The sequence below is a fragment of the Trematomus bernacchii genome, unplaced genomic scaffold, assembly GCF_902827165.1.
Source record: "Trematomus bernacchii unplaced genomic scaffold, fTreBer1.1, whole genome shotgun sequence".
Taxonomy (NCBI): Eukaryota; Metazoa; Chordata; class Actinopteri; order Perciformes; family Nototheniidae; genus Trematomus; species Trematomus bernacchii.
In genome coordinates, this window is record NW_022987739.1 from 17,728,420 (window position 1) to 17,748,137 (window position 19,718).

Below are 19,718 nucleotides of genomic sequence, written 5' to 3' on the forward strand. Positions count from 1 at the left end.
ATAAATAAGTTAAATAAATTAAATTAGATAACACACTTAAATGATATATTAAGATATAACATCAGTCACACATGAAAGGCAGTTTTGTAACTTTAGAAATATAAATATTGTTGTTAATGCTCAAAGTCCCCAACTTCTAAGACACTAACAAAAGCAACATGTTGCCAAGGTGACATATTTAGCACATAAAGTTAGAGCTACATGCTTCTGACTCACAGAGTTTTACCATCATAAAGTTTCCATCCGAGGTGTCAGCTCACCGCCTCCTGTGACTCTGCACTTCCTGTGCACGGCTCATTTGAGTGTCAAGGTGGTCGACAATTTCACATTTACAAGCAAAACCACAACTGAAGCACTCACACGGCTCCCATCACATCACTGCTGCATTATTCTCCTTTCTGTTGTTTTCCGTTAACTATGATGCTAAAGGCTCAAACAGGTGGATGGTGTCTCATAATCCTGGCTATTATTGCAGGTAAGTTTGATTTTCTAATCTCATTACACCCTTATAATGGGCTTCTCCACAGACTGGTCAACTGCTCAACTCAATGCAGTATTTAGGGGAGGCTTCCTCCAGATAACAGAGAGGGCTTTCACATCCATATTGCCCACACAACTAAACTCAAATAAAACTTAAAAAAGGTCATGCAAAGTTAAAAACAATAACCTAAAGGATATTTTATTTTTTTGTGATTTTCTTTTACCTCAAATCCACTTAAGTATAACACATGTTTGAGATTTAGAATCTTGTCAGATTTTATAGATCAATTTGTGGGATTGTCCTCAAAACAAAATTAAACTGTTATTTGAGTGTGAACATGTGATTGAGACATTCTAACTGATATATTTCTTAATTTGAAATACAATGGTCATCTTCATAATGCTGTGTTGCCTTCCCTGTGAAAACCTACTTGTAAATGTGCTTTGTCATAAATGAGGATGTTCTGGTTTCCTCTCTCAAACAGACATCTACATTTAAGTTTCTTTCTTTCTTAATCTGCAGTTAAAAGCATACAGATGGTATGAAAATAAACTGAGATAAAAACATTAAGAACAAGGTTTGCAGCAGCAGCTTTCATGCAATGTGTTATTATGTGTAATTGTTCAATTACTGTAATTATTGCTATAAACCAATGTCAAGACAGCCTCATTCTTACTTCATAACCAAGTCATTTACCAAGTAAAATGTACTTGTTGCAAAGTGGACACGCCTGGCAAAAATGTACTTGTTTTCCTATTCTATTTAGACTTTCTGCAAAAATGTCCAATCCAAGATTCTGTTAGAGCTTTGGCAGGTTAACAAACGTGGACAAATACCCAGCATTCCAGCATGTCCGTGTGCTGGCTGGTTTCTTGGCACATAACTGAATATGTGTCTGCTGTGTGCAATATGCATCAAATAGATAACCAGATGTTGATAGTGACATGTCTCTTCTCCCCCAGGTGTCCAGCTCCAGGAAAATGAGCGCTCTGTCCAGCCTGCATCTGAGCCTCACATCTACAGGCCGGCGCTGCAGCCCACCGAGACCGCCCCTCCAATAGGTACACACAGGGGCGTCGCCTGGACCTGAAAACATTCGGGGCTTAGCCCACAGTGGCGGCGGCACTACAGTGGCATTTTTTACTGCAACACTCCCCACGCGCACACACACAGTACACCCGCGACTGTTACAATGAAGGCTCGATAATCAGCTCACGGCATATAGGCAGGGGTAAAGTGCTATTTATGAGTGGGGGGCTCACCTCCTCAAGGGGGGTCCGGGGGGATGCTCCCCCGGGAAGATTTTTTTTTAAATATTGAAGTTAAATGCATCAATCTGGTGCACTTTGAGAGCAAAATGAAGAGATCTATGGATACCTCTCTCAACACCCATATGAAACAGAACTGTAAACAGATGTACTTTTTCTTTATGGATATTTTACTAATCACTCCCCTTTTAAACTCTATTCTTGTTTTACTGCCATATAGTATTTCATAACTGTTTTTTCTTTATTCTCTTTTTTTTAATAACTATAATGATCATATGAAGGTGTGCCGCGGAAATAATCTTTTGAATAATTTGTGACCAAACCGTTTGAGACCCACTGAGATAACTTAGACTAAAGTTAACTATCTAAACAGAGAGTCCTTTAGCTAGTCTCTCAGTCTGAGAGGAGAGGACTCTCCTCCAGCTTGTTGTGGAACAAACAGCTCCTTATGTCCGTTAGTGCAGCTAGCTAACCAGATGCTAACAACACGGTCCATGCGGTCCCTCCCTCCCTCTCTCTCTCTCTATCACACTAAATGCGCTATTGCCACACACACACACACAGAGCCGAGCTTGAATGACACAAGCACACGTTTATTTCCATGCAACTCTCTGATTGGTCTGGTGTCATGCCTCTGTTGCATTCACTGAACACGGGAAATTACAGTGCTGCCGTCCTCTCTTGTGTCATGATGAGGTCGTAAAGCACGGTTAATGTATTATATTATTGAGGGAGAATTGTCCGGGGCTACAGAAAAAACATTCGGGGCTAAAGCCCCGGATGCCCAGGCCAGGCGACGCCACTGGGTACACACCAATCCCTTTGAGATAAAACATAAATTATTTGCACCACAGCAAATGTACCTACATTTAAATGTAGACCTAATTGGGTTTAAAGTTGAAAGGGAAAGTAAAACAAATAATTCAGGTCAAAACATTGGGGGCTCTTTTGTACGGAGCCAGAAGTTATTAATAAAATGAAAACAGATTGTCTCTAATTCAAGTTAAATGACCTTTGGCTGTCTGTGTTAATGTATATTTCTGTGTGTTTGTGCACAGAGACCTACAAGCTTGACAAATCCTGCATAAAAGCCACCATGGGAGTACAGTACATTGTCATTGAAAAAAAGGTTAGTGTGTGTTTGTGTTTGGGTGTATGCGTGCGTGTGTGTTTTCCTCAGTGTATTTTTGTCCTTTTTTTTGTATTTCAGCACATTTCGCACAGCGTGCATGTTCATTTCTGCATGTCTTCGTGAAGTGTTTGTTTCACTGTACAAACAAAAGAAAACTAAAATGTCCGTAACAATCTATTTAAAAACAAATAACAAGACGTGTGTGCTCTGGTGGAGGTGATACATTATAATTTAAAACTAAACTAAACTCTTTTTTGCTCGAGTACTTGTCTGGTGACTGATAGGAGACAATGAAATCTGACACTGTCTAAGTAATATTTCTCTCCTGTGTGCATTCAGAAGGCTTGGTATTACAACCTGGAGCCCTCCAGGGTCAGGATGGGGGGGTCCTGTGGTGAAGAAGCTGCTGTCCTCTCTCTCACACTGCCTGACAATGCTGCCAGTCTGCAGCTCACCTTCAGAAAGGTACACCAAATGTCATACATCCCACTTTCCTTCAAAGTGTGCATTTTCTTCCACTGTCCGGAGATATGCAGGCAATGGTGGAATGTAAATTGACTATACTTAAACTCAAGTACTATACACATTTGAGGTAATTGTAATTGAGTGTTGATTTTATGCAACTTGTACTTCTAGACCACTACATCTCAGAGGCAAAACTTGTATTTCTTACTCCATTATATCTATTATGAGCACTTAAGTTTAGTTTAGTCAATTTTTCATACCATCATGTCAATTTTAATGCCTTAGAAAACACCTCATAAATGCAGTGATTATGGAACTATTAGCAATAGTAAAATGAGGAAGACAAAACTTTGTTACGTGTTATGTGTATCTTCAAATTCAGAAAATATAGTTTCTGCATCCAAACTCTGTCATAGAAAAGATTAATAGAATCATTGACGCTTCCAGCTTCACAGAACATCCAAAACATTCACATCAACAGATAAAGTAATGTTCATTAGAAAAATTGTTTTCAGAATTCATGCATTACTGGATCAGCTTCAATCTCTTTTGTTTTTGTCTCCAGAAAGGGAATATTTTCTACGTCTCCAATCTAACCGCTCATGTGTCTCCTCTGCCTGTCTGCCAAGGATGTTCCAGTAAGACCAGATCAAGAGATAAAAAGAGAGATGACATTTAGCTGGTATTTCTGATTCTGAACCTGCCCACACAGAGAACATAACCATCCCTGTCTAACACCCTTTCCTCACAGATAAGACTTACTCAGGTGTGTTGACGAATGACAAGCTGTTTGCAGCGGCTGATGGACAGAGCTTCAAGTGCAAATCTGAGAATCTGCTTCAGACGTCTCCGGAGCTGAGGATCCGGCTGGTTCCTCTGCAGATACAGGCCTTCACTCTGCTCAAAGGACACTACGGAAAAGGTGAATGGGTTGATCATTAGGTACAAGGGAAAATATCCTTTATATAAAAAAGTATCTGGTTTCATACTGCGCTGGTAGATATAGAACTATAACAACATTTAGTCCTAAAACCGTAATTAATATCATAGTGAAAAGACAATTACAAACTCACATTGTTGAATAAAAGTAAATACACGCTTGACTACCCCATATGGTATTGTCTGCTTCCTCTCTTGTGTTCAAACTAATTTGAAGACACATGGACAGATAAATGAGCATGAGCACCAATTTTTTTCAAAAAGGCCCAAGGATTTAAAAATCTAATTGGGCTTATTTCTGTTGTACAGTATCACATTATGTTCATGCTTTGAAAGCACTTCAGTTTTCCCTCATTCTGTGATTAATCTCAATCTAGCATAACAGCTGGGAGTTTTTCCAGATACAGATGTGATCTATAATGTGAGCTTTGAGCATTCGATTTTTGAGAATCACACACAATGATAATTGGTCCCATTGGACTGTGTTAACAGTAAATATCCTGAAACTAAAGCAGGTTTATTGCTGCTGTGTTATTGATCTAATCATTATGGAAAACAATGTTCGTGTTATAAATGTGAATCTCTGCACTGCAGCTTTAGATCTAAGGGATTGATGTGTATGTGATATCTGCAAGTCATTCATCAGATCAGATTATATATGGCTAAATGAAGGTACTGATTTGTTTTTTCATTTTGCTCTCCATGTTGTTTCAGAGGTGGAGTGTTGGGCTGACTTTACCCAGCGAGTTATCCCCATCATCCTCGGGGCCACAGTGGTGGGTCTTTTTCTCATCGCCGTGACGACCTCCCTGTTCATCAAAGACCGCCACAGAGAAGGATATGACAGGCTCTGAACTTCTGACAACTGGATGGAGATTACCTTAATCTACAATATTATTTCATCATACACTGTCACAAAAAGTTCTCAAATTAGCTCTCCATAAAGGAGAGGTGTCATGCTTTTCCGGTTATTACCCGTCCCCTTGTGTGTTATGAAGGTTTTTATGCATGTAAACGGTGTGCAGAGTCAAAACCCTCAAAGTACACCCTGTAGCGAGTAAAACTCTAACACAGAAAATACCTCCCCAAAACGCCTCGTTGGAGATACGTCACTGCCCATTTGAGTCTTCCATTTCGTTCCGGGTACGGCATGATGTCAAGCGGTACCCGGAACGAAATGGACCAATCCTGAAGAGCCGTTACGTTACGTCCGCGGAGCCGTTACGTTAAGCCCCCGCTGATTGGTCCAAATTGACCGATCCACGGACTTCCTCACACACACATCTGTGTGCAGGGAGCAGGCAGCTCAGTTGATTTCTCCTCCCTGGCTGCAGGCTGATAACAGACAGTTGGGATCGTGGCAAAATTCTCTCTGCAGACCCATTCTCACAGCGTTTATCAACCTTTTTCTTACTCAATATCAAGCCACACTTATTGTTTTTACTTCGGATGTGAGTTTGTGTGTGCTCAGGATGAGTTTGGCTGTGTTTCGCTATGTATCCTAAACAAGGAAACAGCACCTCCACGGAGCTCAGCGCGATTCACAACGTCCCGACCAATCAGAGCACACTGTGCTCACAGGGAGGGTGGGGGCTGGAGCTTTTGGAGCTACAACGAGCCGTTAAAGGCAGATAGTGAAACTCAGTGAATACACGTAGTTTACAGAGATGCTGTATGAGAAACCAATGTGAGTTTGGAAAAATGCACAGTATAAATCTATTCTAGTACACCTCAACAATGGAATTATGATCAGTGGAAATGGCCATGACACCTCTCCTTTAAAGCAGAACGGTCTAATGCCTATACATCTTGACAATGTTGTTAAATTTATTTCTTTGACTATTATTTAATTATTTTTTCCAATTATAATTTGTAATCATCACAATTGGGTTTAACATTTATTTTCCTTTTTATTCTGTATTTAATGATAACTTTTGTTCACAGCTGTGTGTTGTAATATTCATATGTGTGGCATATTCCAGAGTTAATTGATAAAAGGGATGAGCCCTTATTGACACAAGCTTGTTAATGATTAAGTAAATAATCATAACAACGCTTGCTAACCTACATGTCAGAGATACTAGAAAATGAACATCGCATTTTTTTGTTGTTGCTTTAATTGGTAATAATGTATTTTGAATAAACAAATATTTCGTTTTTACAGCAATTGAAATACTGTACATAACTGCATAATATTGTAGTGTTACCAGAATACTTGTTAAAATTAGAACCTTTCATCTATTTTCCTTTGATTTACAAGGAATACATGTTTTTATAAATAAAATATGTTTTAAATGTATAATAAGTGGGATTCTCTCTACCTGTGTGACAGAGAAACGCTGCCCTCTGCTGGCGCTGTGTGCTCCCTGCAGCGTCCTCCCCACCTCCATATCCCTCTTTCTCATTGGCTCCGCGTCACTACGAGTCCTTTAAAAGGTCAAAAATAATAGTACAGATTTTTAGACGTGTATTGCTGTTTTTACAAGTGCCAGTGTAACATTTAAAAGGTCGGAATATTATTCATGGTTCGGTTGAGTAGTTTGCTTCTTTGAAATCATAACCAAACTGTGTATGAACTGTTTAATATAATAACACTTCGCCTTTTCCTCCTCAGCTGGTCATTTAGTGAGTTAGCTAGCAGCTATCACCTCAGCAGCTGGTAGCTATGGCTGCAGTTATTCTGAGTTTCCCAACTCTGCAGGGTCTGAGGATATTCACACAGTGAGTATATTTAAGCAATTCAGTCAGTTGTGATTTTGCGTAAAGCAGTCTGCTCTTCTTAAGTAGTGTTACACAAACCAGAATCTTTTTGACCTTTTTTTAGCTTTCAAGTTTGCAATGCTATTCCACGTCTGAGCTAACATGGATGCATTTGTGCAGCTATCATTGCTACGCATCACTTTGTTTATTATTCGCTGGTGCTCGTGATGGCTGGACATGACAACAGGACGTTGTTTTACCGTCAACCTCAACGTGTTGTTGAATAGGTTTTTTACCATTATGTGAGCTAATGAAACAGATAAGAGCTGAGCAAGGTTAAATAAAGGTAGCAAACTGCCAGCTAGCATGGCTAATGTTGCTGCTTGTACACCATGCACACTGTTTTGTTTCTACCTGTGACATTAGTCTTTTATAGGTATCACATTCAGCCTATTTATTAAGACTACAGTTTTCTTAACTGTATGTGCTTTTTTTTTTAAATAGTTTTTTGTCTATTTAGCATCTTCTCCGCACTTTATAGCCATGCAGAGATTTGAATGGCATTAAGTTGTCGTCATCTTTCTCCTCAGAAAATTGTCATGGACCAAAAGAGGCGTGAGATTCGTTTCAGGAGGTGAGTGAGGACATATGTACATGTATAAACAATCATGGCTCAGTTGGGGACGTGTTGCAATTTAAGAGATGTTTATGTTTTTGGTATTCAAACTTTAGCTCTCCCCTCTGGGAGCCAGAGTTATGGTCTGAGGTTAAGCACTAAAACACCACAATTATATATGGCCATTATGTATCTTTTGCTGGGAGTTTATTTATTTAAAGTAAAAAAAGATACTGTTGCAGCCTCTTATTTAATTAACAATTTAATTTAGTCTATTAAACTTAAGAAAATATAGAACAATTCAAGTCCCAACAATTCAATTTGTTATTGCCTGTTTTGTTTGAACAGTTCACAGCTGAAATATATTATCATTGTAGTGTTATAAAGCAGAAAGATAACATTGAAAAGCTGATGGCATAGATGATATTGGGTTTTTATTGTCAAATGACTAAAACCAGTCATTGATTATTCAAAAAGTTGCCGATTGATGTATTTGTAATATCTGGTTTGCACTGTGGATCAAACTGTGCTGTAATTGTTTACAGCACAGTTTTGTTTTGTTTGATCAGTATGTAGCAAATTAGTTTTCTTCAGACCTTGGACAGTGGTGTCTGCAAGCCCTATAAAATGTTTTGAGTTAGTGAGGTGTTGACTGCTGTAAAGTAAAATTGTAGACCATTATTCATCGTTAAAGTGTCTTTCTGCAGAGGTGGGAAGGATAGAGAAGGTGCTGATTGCCAATCGAGGAGAGATTGCGTGTCGTGTGATGCGCACGGCCAAGAAGATGGGCGTCCGCTCTGTGGCTGTGTACAGTGACGCAGACAGAGACTCCATGCACGTGGCCATGGTGAGATGATGGCTGACTTAAGTCTTGCAAAAGCTGTGTCTTTAGAATTTGTACAAATCTGCTTCTCAGACTTTGTTGTCTTTTTTTCTTATTTTTTCTTTGTTTTTGTTTTTTGTAGGCAGATGAAGCCTATAATATCGGCCCCGCCCCCTCCCAGGAGAGTTACCTGTCGATGGAGAAAGTTTTGGAAGTGGCAAAGAAGTCTGGATCACATGTGAGTAACCCCCTACTTGAAGTATTTTAAATAAAATGGGAGATAATTCTTTTCAGGTCGTATCAACCTGTCCTTTCGTGTCTTATTTCCCGTTGAAATCTCAAGGGACTTTGACGTTGTTAAACATGTGTGTTTGTGTGTGCAGGCGGTCCACCCTGGCTATGGCTTCCTGTCAGAAAACACAGAGTTTGCGGAGGCGTGCAAACGGGAAGGCATCATATTTATTGGGCCACCTTCCTCTGCCATCCGAGACATGGGCATTAAAAGGTAACACTCACCAAATATGTACATTTATATATTTTCCACATTTATTTAGAATGATTCATTATTTGTGGTATCAAAAGGAGGCATCATTTACTCTTACTAAAGTTTCTTCCCCAATTTTTTGGGTGGAGGTTTTTGATCTGCTTTGAGGGTCCAAAGACAGAGGGTGTGTCTCTACAAACTATAAAGTCTCTTTTAGGCGAAGAAAATAAATATAATTAATATAGAATAAATTAGGAATATAATTTGCTGTTGTAAAATTGACTTTGACACTTATAGCAATAATTGTTCACTTTTTCTCATTTTAAATGCTTTCTCCTTTTTTAGCACATCCAAATACATCATGTCAGCTGCCGGGGTGCCAATCATTGGTGGTTACCATGGAGAGGACCAATCAAATGAGAGACTGCAAGCAGAGGCGGCCCAGATAGGATTCCCTGTGATGATTAAAGCAGTCCGTGGAGGAGGAGGGAAGGTCAGAGGATGCCAAAAAGCCTAAATAACTTTGACAAAGAAACTTCAGGAAACATAGAATAACTGTGTGTGTGTGTGTGTGTGTGTGTGTGTTCAGGGGATGCGTATCGCACAGTCGGACTCGGTATTCTTGGAACAGTTGGAGTCGGCGAGACGAGAAGCCAGAAAATCCTTCAACGATGATGTCATGCTGGTTGAGAAATTTGTAGAGGATCCCAGGTAAAAGCTATATTTAATAACAACTATAATACATTTTACTCAATCAGTTAGTGCTAGTTTGACCACCTTTCCATGCTTATTTACACATTAATTCATAATTGAATGTATGTGTCTGTCTCCTGTAGACACGTGGAGGTGCAGGTTTTCGGGGACATGCACGGTAACGTTGTCTACCTGTTTGAGAGAGACTGCAGCGTCCAGAGGAGACATCAGAAGATCATAGAGGAGGCACCGGGGGTGAGCTAAATCAATACTGACTCAGGAGGGAGCTCATACATAAATTAAATTTCATTTTAACACGGACAGGCATATCTCTTTTGAATGTGGATTTGCTACAATTAGCCAAAGAGAACCTGACTCGAGGTTTAGGATATGTTCCGGGAATAATCCCCTGGTCTTATTGTTGGATTAGAGGAAGTGGTTCTGCTATTCCAAAGAGTATGAAGTCATTAAATATGTTGGTTAAAATTAAGTGTCTTTTTTATTATTTATTCTACTATTTCAGACAATTTATACATCCGACAAACAAACACAATGAGTAGAAGCGGGAGAGCAGAAAGCCCAGTTTATACAGAGGTAGCCCTCCCGTTAGTCATCCAGTTGCAGGATAAAGAAAAAAATATAAATCCGTAATTAAATACGCACACAGATAAACAAAATTATATATGTACACTTATACAAGAAATATGAAATCTACTACTCTTCTTTCTTTCTTGGTAGAGGACACATGTCTGTGAATTTCTTTTAATATGTTAGTGAGCTAGGTTTATGGAGGTTACTGCTGCACTTGTTTCAAAAAGACTATAAAAAGCTATAGTGTAAACCTCTCTCATCTATCCATAGTTTTAAACAGATATGATGACTGGAATATATTTGTGTCTATTGAATGTTTTAATGTATTTTCTTTTCCTTGTTTTGTCTTCAGCCTGACATTAGTCCTGAGGTTCGGAGGAAACTTGGAGAGGCAGCAGTTAAAGCGGCCAAGGCTGTCAACTACGTAGGGGCAGGTGAGACCCCTGCACACACCTCCCCCACAGCCCCTCCCCACAGCCCCTCACCCCCAACACACGGCATATCAACATCGTATTGTTTGTCTTCCTGTGTAGGGACGGTGGAGTTTATAATGGACGCCCAGCACAACTTTTACTTCATGGAGATGAACACCAGGCTGCAGGTGGAGCACCCCGTCTCTGAGATGATCACTGGGACCGACCTGGTGGAGTGGCAGCTCAGGGTGAGACAGGAGGGAGAGGGCAAAGAAAGAGGGAGGAATATATGCTCCAAACATTTTCTTTTTATCTGAAGGAATGATGTTTTCAGTCACATCCAACACTGTGTAAATCTCCTCCAGGTGGCAGCAGGGGAGCGCCTGCCTCTCCTCCAGGATGACATCATTCTGAGGGGACACTCTTTTGAGGCTCGGATCTACGCAGAGGACCCCAACAACGACTTCCTCCCAGGGGCGGGGCCTCTGCTGCACCTCTCCACCCCGGCAGCAGACCAACACACGCGCATAGAGACTGGAGTCAGGGAAGGTGAGGAGTCAAGATCTAACTGGTTGTTTTTATACTGAGGGTTTCAATTCTTTATATAACAGGATTCAGAGTCCTTATGACGTTGCCTGATTTAACGGTATTACAATAGCTGAATTGTCTAAACGTACAGACAACAAAGGTCATGGTTATAAAGACCAAGGGAAAAGAGCTAGGGTTAGAGTAAATCATTCTGAATAAGTGACAAATAAAGTAGTTTTTTTTGCCCCTTTATCTAGTGTGTTTGTTTTTCAGGGGACGAGGTGTCGCCACATTATGACCCGATGATTGCGAAGCTGGTGGTGTGGGGGGAAGACCGCTCTGCTGCTTTAAAGAAGCTGCGGTACTGCTTACGCCAATACAATGTAAGACACACACACACGCCGTCAGATGATGCTATGCATGTCGTGCAACTAAACCTGTGAAACAAATACAGTATTAAAGGTCCCCTATTATACTGTTTTTCATCAATATATTATAGGTCTCAGATATATATATACAAAACATGTCTCTGAAGTGTTTGGCTCCAAACACCAAACAGATCATGCATTGTAGCATCCCATAATCCCCTCTGTTTCAGCCCTGTTTCAAAAGTGCTGATTCTCTGTCTGTTACTTTAGATGAAAATAAGGAGCCACGCCCCTCTGCGAGATATTTGGTTAAAATGGTGCTCTAGGAGGAGATTCAGGTGATAAGGTGGGGGGGGGGGTGTTACCTTGGTTGGCGATTGGCTAATGGTTACACAAGCCAAAACATCGTTATGACATCATAAAGTGGCCAAAATCTGATCAGCTAATTTTCAGACAGGTTTTTATATAAATGGATCAGGACAGAAAGTGAGCGACTCGTTTTTCCTAAAAACTGTCAGAATCTCTTTACACAGAGGGGACACATGTTTATGTATAAAAGACATGAAAAAGTGTATTTTGCATAATAGGAGCCCTTTAAGTAAATCTAAGGCCCCTGCATGAAGCATTTAATTAAAGTTTTACAACAGATAAATGCAAAATGCCTACAAATAAGTCATGGTTCTGTGATTGAACTGTCTTTGCCTCCTCTCTGTCCTCAGATCGTGGGACTGAACACTAACATTGACTTTTTGCTGAGTCTTTCCGGCCACCCTGAGTTTGAGGCTGGAAACGTGACGACCAGCTTCATCCCTCAGTACTACGCCGACCTCTTCCCCGCTCCCAGGGCTCCCTCTGGGGAGACCATCTGCCAGGCGGCCCTGGGCCTGGTACTGCAGGAGAGGAGACACACACAGGAGTTTGTACAGGCCTCCAATGGTGAGCGGAGAACACCACAACGCATATCTGCCACGTTTGATTTGAACATTTATATAAATGGTGCAATGACGTGATTTGGGTTTTTTTCAGACCCCTTCTCCCCGTTCGGATCCAGCAGTGGCTGGAGAAGCAACATTCAGTATAACAGAAACATGACGCTCCAGCTGGGAGACAAAAGTAAGTCAGAGGGCTATGGTGGGCTTTACTGCCCCCTAGTGGTTACAGTAGAGAGGGAGGGGAGGATGGGAGAAGAAAAAGAAAGACAACTAGAATCCCAGGTGATATGACTTTGTCACTTATTTTGAATTATTTACTATTTCTCCACTAAATGCACTACTGACTTTGGTTAGCAGCATCCGACCAGAGTCAATTCAAATATTTGTCAATTCAAATATTTGTTCAATAAATATTTGTTATGATCAACTATCTTTGTTATACATTCCAGGGGTGGGCATTTTACGGCCCGCGGGCCACATCCGGCCCGCGGGCCACATCCGGCCCGTTGGCCGGCCTTGGCCGGCCCGTGTGAGGTTGATAATAAATTATAACATAATGAAAAAAAACAGCAACCTTTTCAAAATAAAAGCAACACAGCTGTATTGCTTGCATGGCGTAAATACTTTTCTAACTGTGTTGCTTTTATTTTGAAAAGGGCGCTGCTGTTTTTTTAATTTATTTACGTAAACGCTTATGCCGTGAACAGCTACGAGTGATGCTGGCCGGCTAGTCCTCGAAATGTCCGCTAAGGGAAAAAAAAGAAAGATCGATACTGAAAAAGGAGGCATTTGAGAAAGTGCCGCTCTCCCGACGCACTGGAGAATTGAAGACATCGCGGGAAATCTGGAGCTTCAGCTGCAGAACAGAGCGGTCAACTTTGACTTTTTTTCCTTGGCTTTGGATGAGAGCTGCGATGTACGTGACACTGCCCAGCTACTCATCTTCCTACGTGGGATAACTACAGACTTCAAAATCACGGAGGAGCTGGCAGCCATGCAGTCAATGAAAGGGACAACAACAGCGAGTGATTTGTTCACGGAGGTAAATGCATGTGTGGAAAAGTTGGGACTGAAATGGGACAGGCTGGCAGGCGGATGACAACGGATGGTTGTCCAAATCTGACAGGGAAAAATGTTGGACTATTGAAGAGAATGCAGGATAAAGTGACAGAAATTAACCCTGAGCAGAAATAGGTATTTTTGCATTGTATTATACATCAGGAAGTGTTGTGTAAGTCAGTGTTAAAAATTAACCATGTTGTTGATGGTGTAACTAAAATAGTTAACTTCATCAGGGCAAGAGCATTGAATCACAGACAGTTTGTTGCACTTTTGGAGGAAAGTGAGACTGAACATCGTGACATACCCTACCATGCAGCTGTCAGGTGGCTCAGCCTGGGCAAAGTGCTGAAAAGAGTATGGGACCTGAGAGAAGAGATTCAAGACTTCTGTGTGAAGAAAGGAAACGACATCCCACAGCTTTCAGATGCAGACTGGATGGCAGACCTTGGTTTTGCTGTAGATGTGACTGCACTAATGAGTGAACTAAATGTCAAACTGCAAGGCAAGGGCCTTTTTGTGCATGACATGTACAGTGCAGTGAAGGCTTTCATGAGAAAGCTGCAGCTTCTCTCAAGCCAAATGGAGGACAACATTCTCACGCACTTGCCAACACTGAAGGAAGCCACACCATCAGCTGATCACCTCCAGAGGTACTCATCCATGTTAGAAGCACTGCATGGTGAGTTTTCAAGGCGATTTAAAGACTTCAAAACAGTTGAGAATGAAATGAACATGATCTTTTCCCCATTTACATGCCATGTGGATGATGCACCCAGTGATGTTCAGCTTGAACTCATTGACCTGCAGTCTGACACACTTCTGTCAGAGCACTTTAGGTCAGTCTCACTGCCTGAGTTTTACTCTTCCCTGAAAGAGGAGAACTTTCCACACATCAGGAGACGTGCTCAGAAGATGAGGGTCCTCTTTGGATCTACCTACATATGTGAACAGACATTCTCAGTGATGAAGTTCAACAAATCCAGATACAGATCCTCTATCACTGATGATCACCTCTCAGCTGTCCTTCGCATATCCACCTCAGACATTGAACCAGATTTCCGTGCACTTGTTCAAGCCCAAGACAGACTGGATTTTTCTCACTGAACAAGTCAAATGAACTAAAAAACAAAACTCAAAAGCACTCATTTCTTTTTGTATAAAGCTGATTCATTTCTTATCTTTAACATACTGTAAAACATCTTTTCAGTATTGGTATATTGAGCAGAATTAAGTTCAACTTATTTTTGATTCGGCCCCCCAACACAGCTCGAGTTTCTGAAGTGGCCCCTTGTAAAAAATAATTGCCCACCCCTGCATTAGACAATAACATTTCCTAAAAACATCCTTTTTTGGTCCCATCAACAGACCAATGCCAAATATATTGAATTTATTATGGCAAAGGAAAAGAGCAAATACTCAAATGTATGAATTACATTTTTTTTTAAATAGTGTTTTCTATGGACTCCAGCGCTTTCATGGCATGATTACTACACTTTATTTTCTAACTGTCATTTCTTTTAGACACAAAGCGATTTAAATAAGTTACTTTAACTTTAAGTTGGAAATGTTGCGAGTGCCTTTTTTACAGGCAGATGAGTAAAGCAGGTAGACTCATCACTGTTTCATGACTGTTTGAATAATGAAGTGCAGAGCTGATCTTCTCTGGCAGTTTGGTAATGAACTCGTATTCATTATTCAGGGTTCCTGTTATAAATGTCACTGCAAAAGGCCAAATGTAAATCAGTGATGATGATGATGGTTAGCTAGAGGCCCCCTTAAATGACTTTCCTCCTCTCAAACTTGTTTTACCAAACTTTTCTTCTTGTTTTTGTTGTCCTTTAGAAGTGGAGGTGATTGTTGGGTACTGCAAAGATGGCAGCTACACAATGCAGGTGAGCTAGAGCGTGTCCTGTATCTCAAATCATAAATCACTCTTATCATGTTTAGGTTTTTATTTTTTTCTCATTAATGCACCAAGATAGTTTTTTTTATCAAAGTGGCAGTTCACCTTTTGGTATTATGACATACTAGCTGGAGCTCACACGGTTATGATGAGTTTGATTTACTTTCCTTTAATTCAACGTTTTTTCATTTGAATGTTGAGCATGAGTGATGGACGTCAGGAGGACCGAATCCTCTGAATCAAGGGCAACTAATTAGCTTTGTCTGGACCTTTGAATCCAATCTGAAAATGATCTTTATCAGGAAACTCAGTACCTGAACTCCTCTCACTAATGATGGCTGTGAGATGCTCTTACAAAATCCAGAAAGAAACTGGACTTTTGAGTTTAAATCATAAAACCACTGTGGTTAAGAAAAACAAGGTAAAGAGTTGGGTGAATCAACAGCAAATCACTTGCATTAACTGCATGTCATGTTTTTCAACATTCATGTGATGTTAACATATTTAATCCTTCAGCTTGGCGAGGAGGTGTACCATGTGACCGGGGAGGTGGAGCTGGAAGGTGGAGCGTCGTTCCTCCACTGCTCTGTCAACGGCGTGAAGTCTCGTCCCAAACTGGTGATCCTGGACGGCACGGTGCATCTGTTCTCCACGGTACGTCCTGCCAACACTAACTGGAGTCACCTTAATGCACATTATTCTACTTATTATATATTTACATGCACGTTTGTATATATTTCTAAAGTCAGTGAAGCATTACTCATGTCTGTTAATGCTTAAAATGTGCTATCTGTTTTTGATTCAAATTGTTCTTATACAAGTTTGTTATATCGATTAATCTGCCTATTATTTAGTTCAGGAATTACATTTTTTGTCCATTAAATGCAGAAAAAGGTGAAAAACGGTTGTCTCATTATCCTGGAAACCATCATTAAGTAGTTTGATTTGCCTGATAACTAAACAGAACCCTTAAAGTAAATGTAGCAACACATAAGATGAAACAATTCATCATTTTTCTCTTTTAAGAAATATTGTTTCTCACTCATAAATCTATTTAAAACGTGTATTTGTTCATTAGATAGCTTGCCCTGTTTACAGTTGATTTACTGCAGGGTCAGTTCCCCAAATAAGAGATGTTCTAACTCCTCTCTGCAGGAGGGCAGCTCCCAGGTGTCCGTGCCTGTCCCAAAGTACCTGGCTGCTGTGAGCGGGGCGGGGGCCCAGGGCGGAGCGGTGGCCCCCATGACCGGGACCATAGAGAAGGTGAGGATACACTTTTTTAAATGTTATAATTAGCTGTAGCTGCTCAGTCTTCTCTTCTTCTTCTGCTTCTTCTCAAATGGCAATTGCAAAATAGAATAAATAACGATTATAACACACCTTGTTGTTGTTTGTATAAGCACTGTAATACACTCCTTCTGATCAAAAACAAGTCAACCTGGGAAATAAATGCAATTTTCTTCATCCTTACACTTTCTTTATGGGGACACCTCAGAGTTTTATTGTTTACCTGAAATGAACCGGCAGCCAGTTTAATAAACTGAAGGAGAGAGCAGACTGAGTTATTCAGCTGCTCAAAATGATGGCAGTCAAAGTAGACCTGGCCGTTACATTTGAATTGATCATTCCAGCAGGAAGTAATAAAGCCGGACATTAGTTCCTCATTATCCTTGAACAACATATGTATCCTCTGGAGTGAGTGTCCTCTGTCCAAAACAACTCTGTGCTGTGTTCAGGTGATGGTGAAGGCCGGGGACACGGTGGCTGTCGGAGACGCACTGATGGTCATGAACGCCATGAAGATGGAGGTGAGACACACACACACACACACACACACACAATACCATTTCACATTTAACACACACTCTGCTGCGTTTGTACTAAAGTTGTTTCTGTTTACGCAGCACACGATCCGGGCCCCTAAGGCAGGTGTGATCAAGAGGGTCTTCTTCAGCGAGGGCTCGCAGGCCAATCGGCACGCTCCTCTGATCGAACTGGAGGAGGAAGAGGAGGTTGAGGAAGGGAGCAGCCAGTAAACAGACTCAGACAAACAACCACGCCCTAAACACACACTGAAAGGTGGCAGGGAGGCGGAGCTAGTTAGTGAGACAGCTGCAGGGGGAGGGAGTCTGGAAATGGTTGGTGTTCTGAAGATGAGACAGGATCTGAATCTGGAGTGAGTCTGGATTAGACAAAAAACCCTAGGGACCCAACACTCCTATGGGAAGGGTAGAAGCTGGTAAAGTCACCTAAAATGTTTTTGGGCTTGACTTGTGTGTCAGCTGCTCAGTAAACACCACATCAGTCTCTCAGCTGCCTTACACACTTTAGAATAGCACTTTTATTTTGATTGCAGGATTTTTTTGATTTCTCTTTCTTGTGTGTTTATATTCTTGAATCAATGAAGCTCTGGCAACTGTGTTTGCCTTTTTCCCATGTGTCCTCTTTGTTTCTGTCAGTGATGTTAGTTAAGTTGTTTATTATCTTGTTCAGGACAGTGAGTACTTCTTGATCTTTACAAGGTGACGATATTAAACACTTGTGTGTAAGCAAATCTGATGACGTGTGAAATCAGAAACCGTTCTTTCAGAATTAGTGCAAACTGTTCAATTGTGCTTCCAGACTGACTCCCAACTCTTCATCATTTTTCCCCTGAAAGTGTGATTATTATTAAAAATAAAACAGATCTGCTCAGCCCCTGTTGTTGTTGATGAGATTGTAGCCTGGCAAAAAGAGAAAGGTAGAACAACGCTCCCAAATGATGAAGAGATTCCCATCTTCTGAGACCTAGTTTGATGATGCCCTGTAAAGTATGACCTGTGGGTCACGGACAGAAGGTTTCTGTGTTTCCACTGGTCGCTCTCTTTTTACTAACTTGTGTTATGAGGCCTTGTAGATTTAACCTGATGATCACTTGTGTTAATTTTGCAGATGTGACCGATGACTAGAAAATATTGTATTGAAAATACTGTAATAAAAATGTTTCTAAAGTATGCACAGCGTCAAGTCATTCTTGTTGTGTTTGAAGGTGTGTTGCTTAGTTTAACACATTTCCCTCTCCTCTTAATCCTTTTGTCATGTATTGAGCTTTACCACGCCTTGAGTCAGGTGGTTCATTCCCCCAATACGTTGTTTATGACAAACCATTACATCCTGTTTTTATTACATACTAGAACATTTTATCTGACATTTTGATGACCTCCTATAATATGATGTTTTAAAGAAATGTTTTTAAAAGATATACCGGTACTATACTATGACATTTTAATGGTATGAGTACAAGTCCTAAAACAAGTGATATGACATTTGATGGCATACTTAATTAAGGCAAACTATATTATGACGTTTTATTGCAGACCCTAATATGGCGTCAAGACCTACAGACTACACGTTAACATTTTATGGCAGACTATTTTTAACATTATTTTTATGGCATACAAAATAATATTTTTTTTATATGACTACTCTTATCTTATATTCTATTACATTTTGATTTGTATGATTTTATGGCACACTTTTAGAGCATAAATAGGGTGACGTAATGTATTGTAAGACGTACTATACAACTGTCACAAAAAACCATGATATAACTTTAACCTTTAAACTTTTATGCAATTTCTATGGCATTATACTATGACATTTATTTATGCCATATTATTTTATGACTTTTTCGGACATGTTTTTATGACATGCTATACTACATTTTAGTTTTTTCCTATACTATGTTATTTTTAATGATCATTTTATGGAATACTGTAGTATCACTTTTGAATGCCAATGATATCCTTTGAAATATAATTGAATTTCTTAAAACATAGTGTAGTATGACATTTTTGGATGTACTATTCTAAAATATTATTTTTGACTTTTACTTTAGTGCATACAATACTAAGAAATTCTTTATGAAATGGTATTATCTTTTTAATACATTTCATTTTACATTTATGGCATACTATACTATAACTTTTTCATTACTTTTTATATGGCACTATATTCAGACTTTACATGACATGTTACTTGTTAGACGCTTTTATCCAAAGCGACTTACATACTCAACACTGTGGGCAATCCCCACAGGAGCAATTTGGGTTGAAGTGTCTCAGGGACACAACAACATGCTGACTGCAGTGGGGTTTGAACCAGTGCTCCCCTGATCCAAACACCAACGCACTATTCCACTGCGCCACAGCCTCCCTGACCTTATTTGAAATACTACAACATACTATTCCATTACTTTTTTTAAAAACATTTAAAAAGAACAGTCGCACACCACAGAAGTGTTTCTTAAAAATGTATTTATTTCGTAAATAGAACCGCATC

The 19,718-nt window shown here is 40.1% G+C and overlaps 2 protein-coding genes across 4 annotated transcripts; both read left to right on the top strand.

Moving 5' to 3' along the window:
- The first annotated feature begins 320 nt into the window (after positions 1-320).
- On the top strand, positions 321-5,305 carry LOC117495979 (lysosome-associated membrane glycoprotein 3). The gene is made up of 7 exons (XM_034147623.1): positions 321-475; positions 1,444-1,542; positions 2,808-2,878; positions 3,221-3,346; positions 3,912-3,984; positions 4,098-4,268; positions 5,000-5,305. Exons 1-7 carry the CDS (start codon positions 418-420, stop codon positions 5,137-5,139), a joined length of 738 nt encoding a protein of 245 aa, XP_034003514.1. The 5' UTR covers positions 321-417; the 3' UTR covers positions 5,140-5,305.
- A 1,391-nt stretch (positions 5,306-6,696) lies between these two features.
- On the top strand, positions 6,697-18,393 carry mccc1 (methylcrotonoyl-CoA carboxylase 1 (alpha)). Of its 3 annotated transcripts, none has more exons than XM_034147626.1 (20): positions 6,697-6,721; positions 6,900-7,006; positions 7,576-7,619; positions 8,309-8,448; positions 8,567-8,662; positions 8,808-8,929; positions 9,254-9,401; positions 9,498-9,619; positions 9,745-9,856; positions 10,545-10,626; positions 10,726-10,853; positions 10,971-11,154; positions 11,407-11,516; positions 12,221-12,437; positions 12,528-12,614; positions 15,338-15,387; positions 15,915-16,052; positions 16,554-16,661; positions 17,135-17,206; positions 17,303-18,393. In XM_034147626.1, exons 2-20 carry the CDS (start codon positions 6,951-6,953, stop codon positions 17,432-17,434), a joined length of 2,148 nt encoding a protein of 715 aa, XP_034003517.1. In that variant the 5' UTR covers positions 6,697-6,721; positions 6,900-6,950; the 3' UTR covers positions 17,435-18,393. The 3 variants fall into 3 exon arrangements, with proteins under 3 accessions (XP_034003517.1, XP_034003515.1, XP_034003516.1); XM_034147624.1 differs by having other exon boundaries at positions 6,715-6,792; XM_034147625.1 differs by lacking the exon at positions 6,697-6,721 and adding an exon at positions 6,787-6,810.
- Positions 18,394-19,718: the final 1,325 nt, after the last annotated feature.

Coding starts and splice junctions, on each gene's coding strand:
- LOC117495979 (XM_034147623.1), top strand. CDS start 418: ATGATGCTAAAGGCTCAAACAGGTGGATGGTGTCTCATAATCCTGGCT. Junction 476..1,443: donor AATCCTGGCTATTATTGCAG/GTAAGTTTGATT, acceptor CTTCTCCCCCAG/GTGTCCAGCTCCAGGAAAAT. Junction 1,543..2,807: donor CGAGACCGCCCCTCCAATAG/GTACACACAGGG, acceptor GTTTGTGCACAG/AGACCTACAAGCTTGACAAA.
- mccc1 (XM_034147626.1), top strand. CDS start 6,951: ATGGCTGCAGTTATTCTGAGTTTCCCAACTCTGCAGGGTCTGAGGATA. Junction 8,663..8,807: donor CAAAGAAGTCTGGATCACAT/GTGAGTAACCCC, acceptor TTGTGTGTGCAG/GCGGTCCACCCTGGCTATGG. Junction 11,155..11,406: donor AGAGACTGGAGTCAGGGAAG/GTGAGGAGTCAA, acceptor TTTGTTTTTCAG/GGGACGAGGTGTCGCCACAT.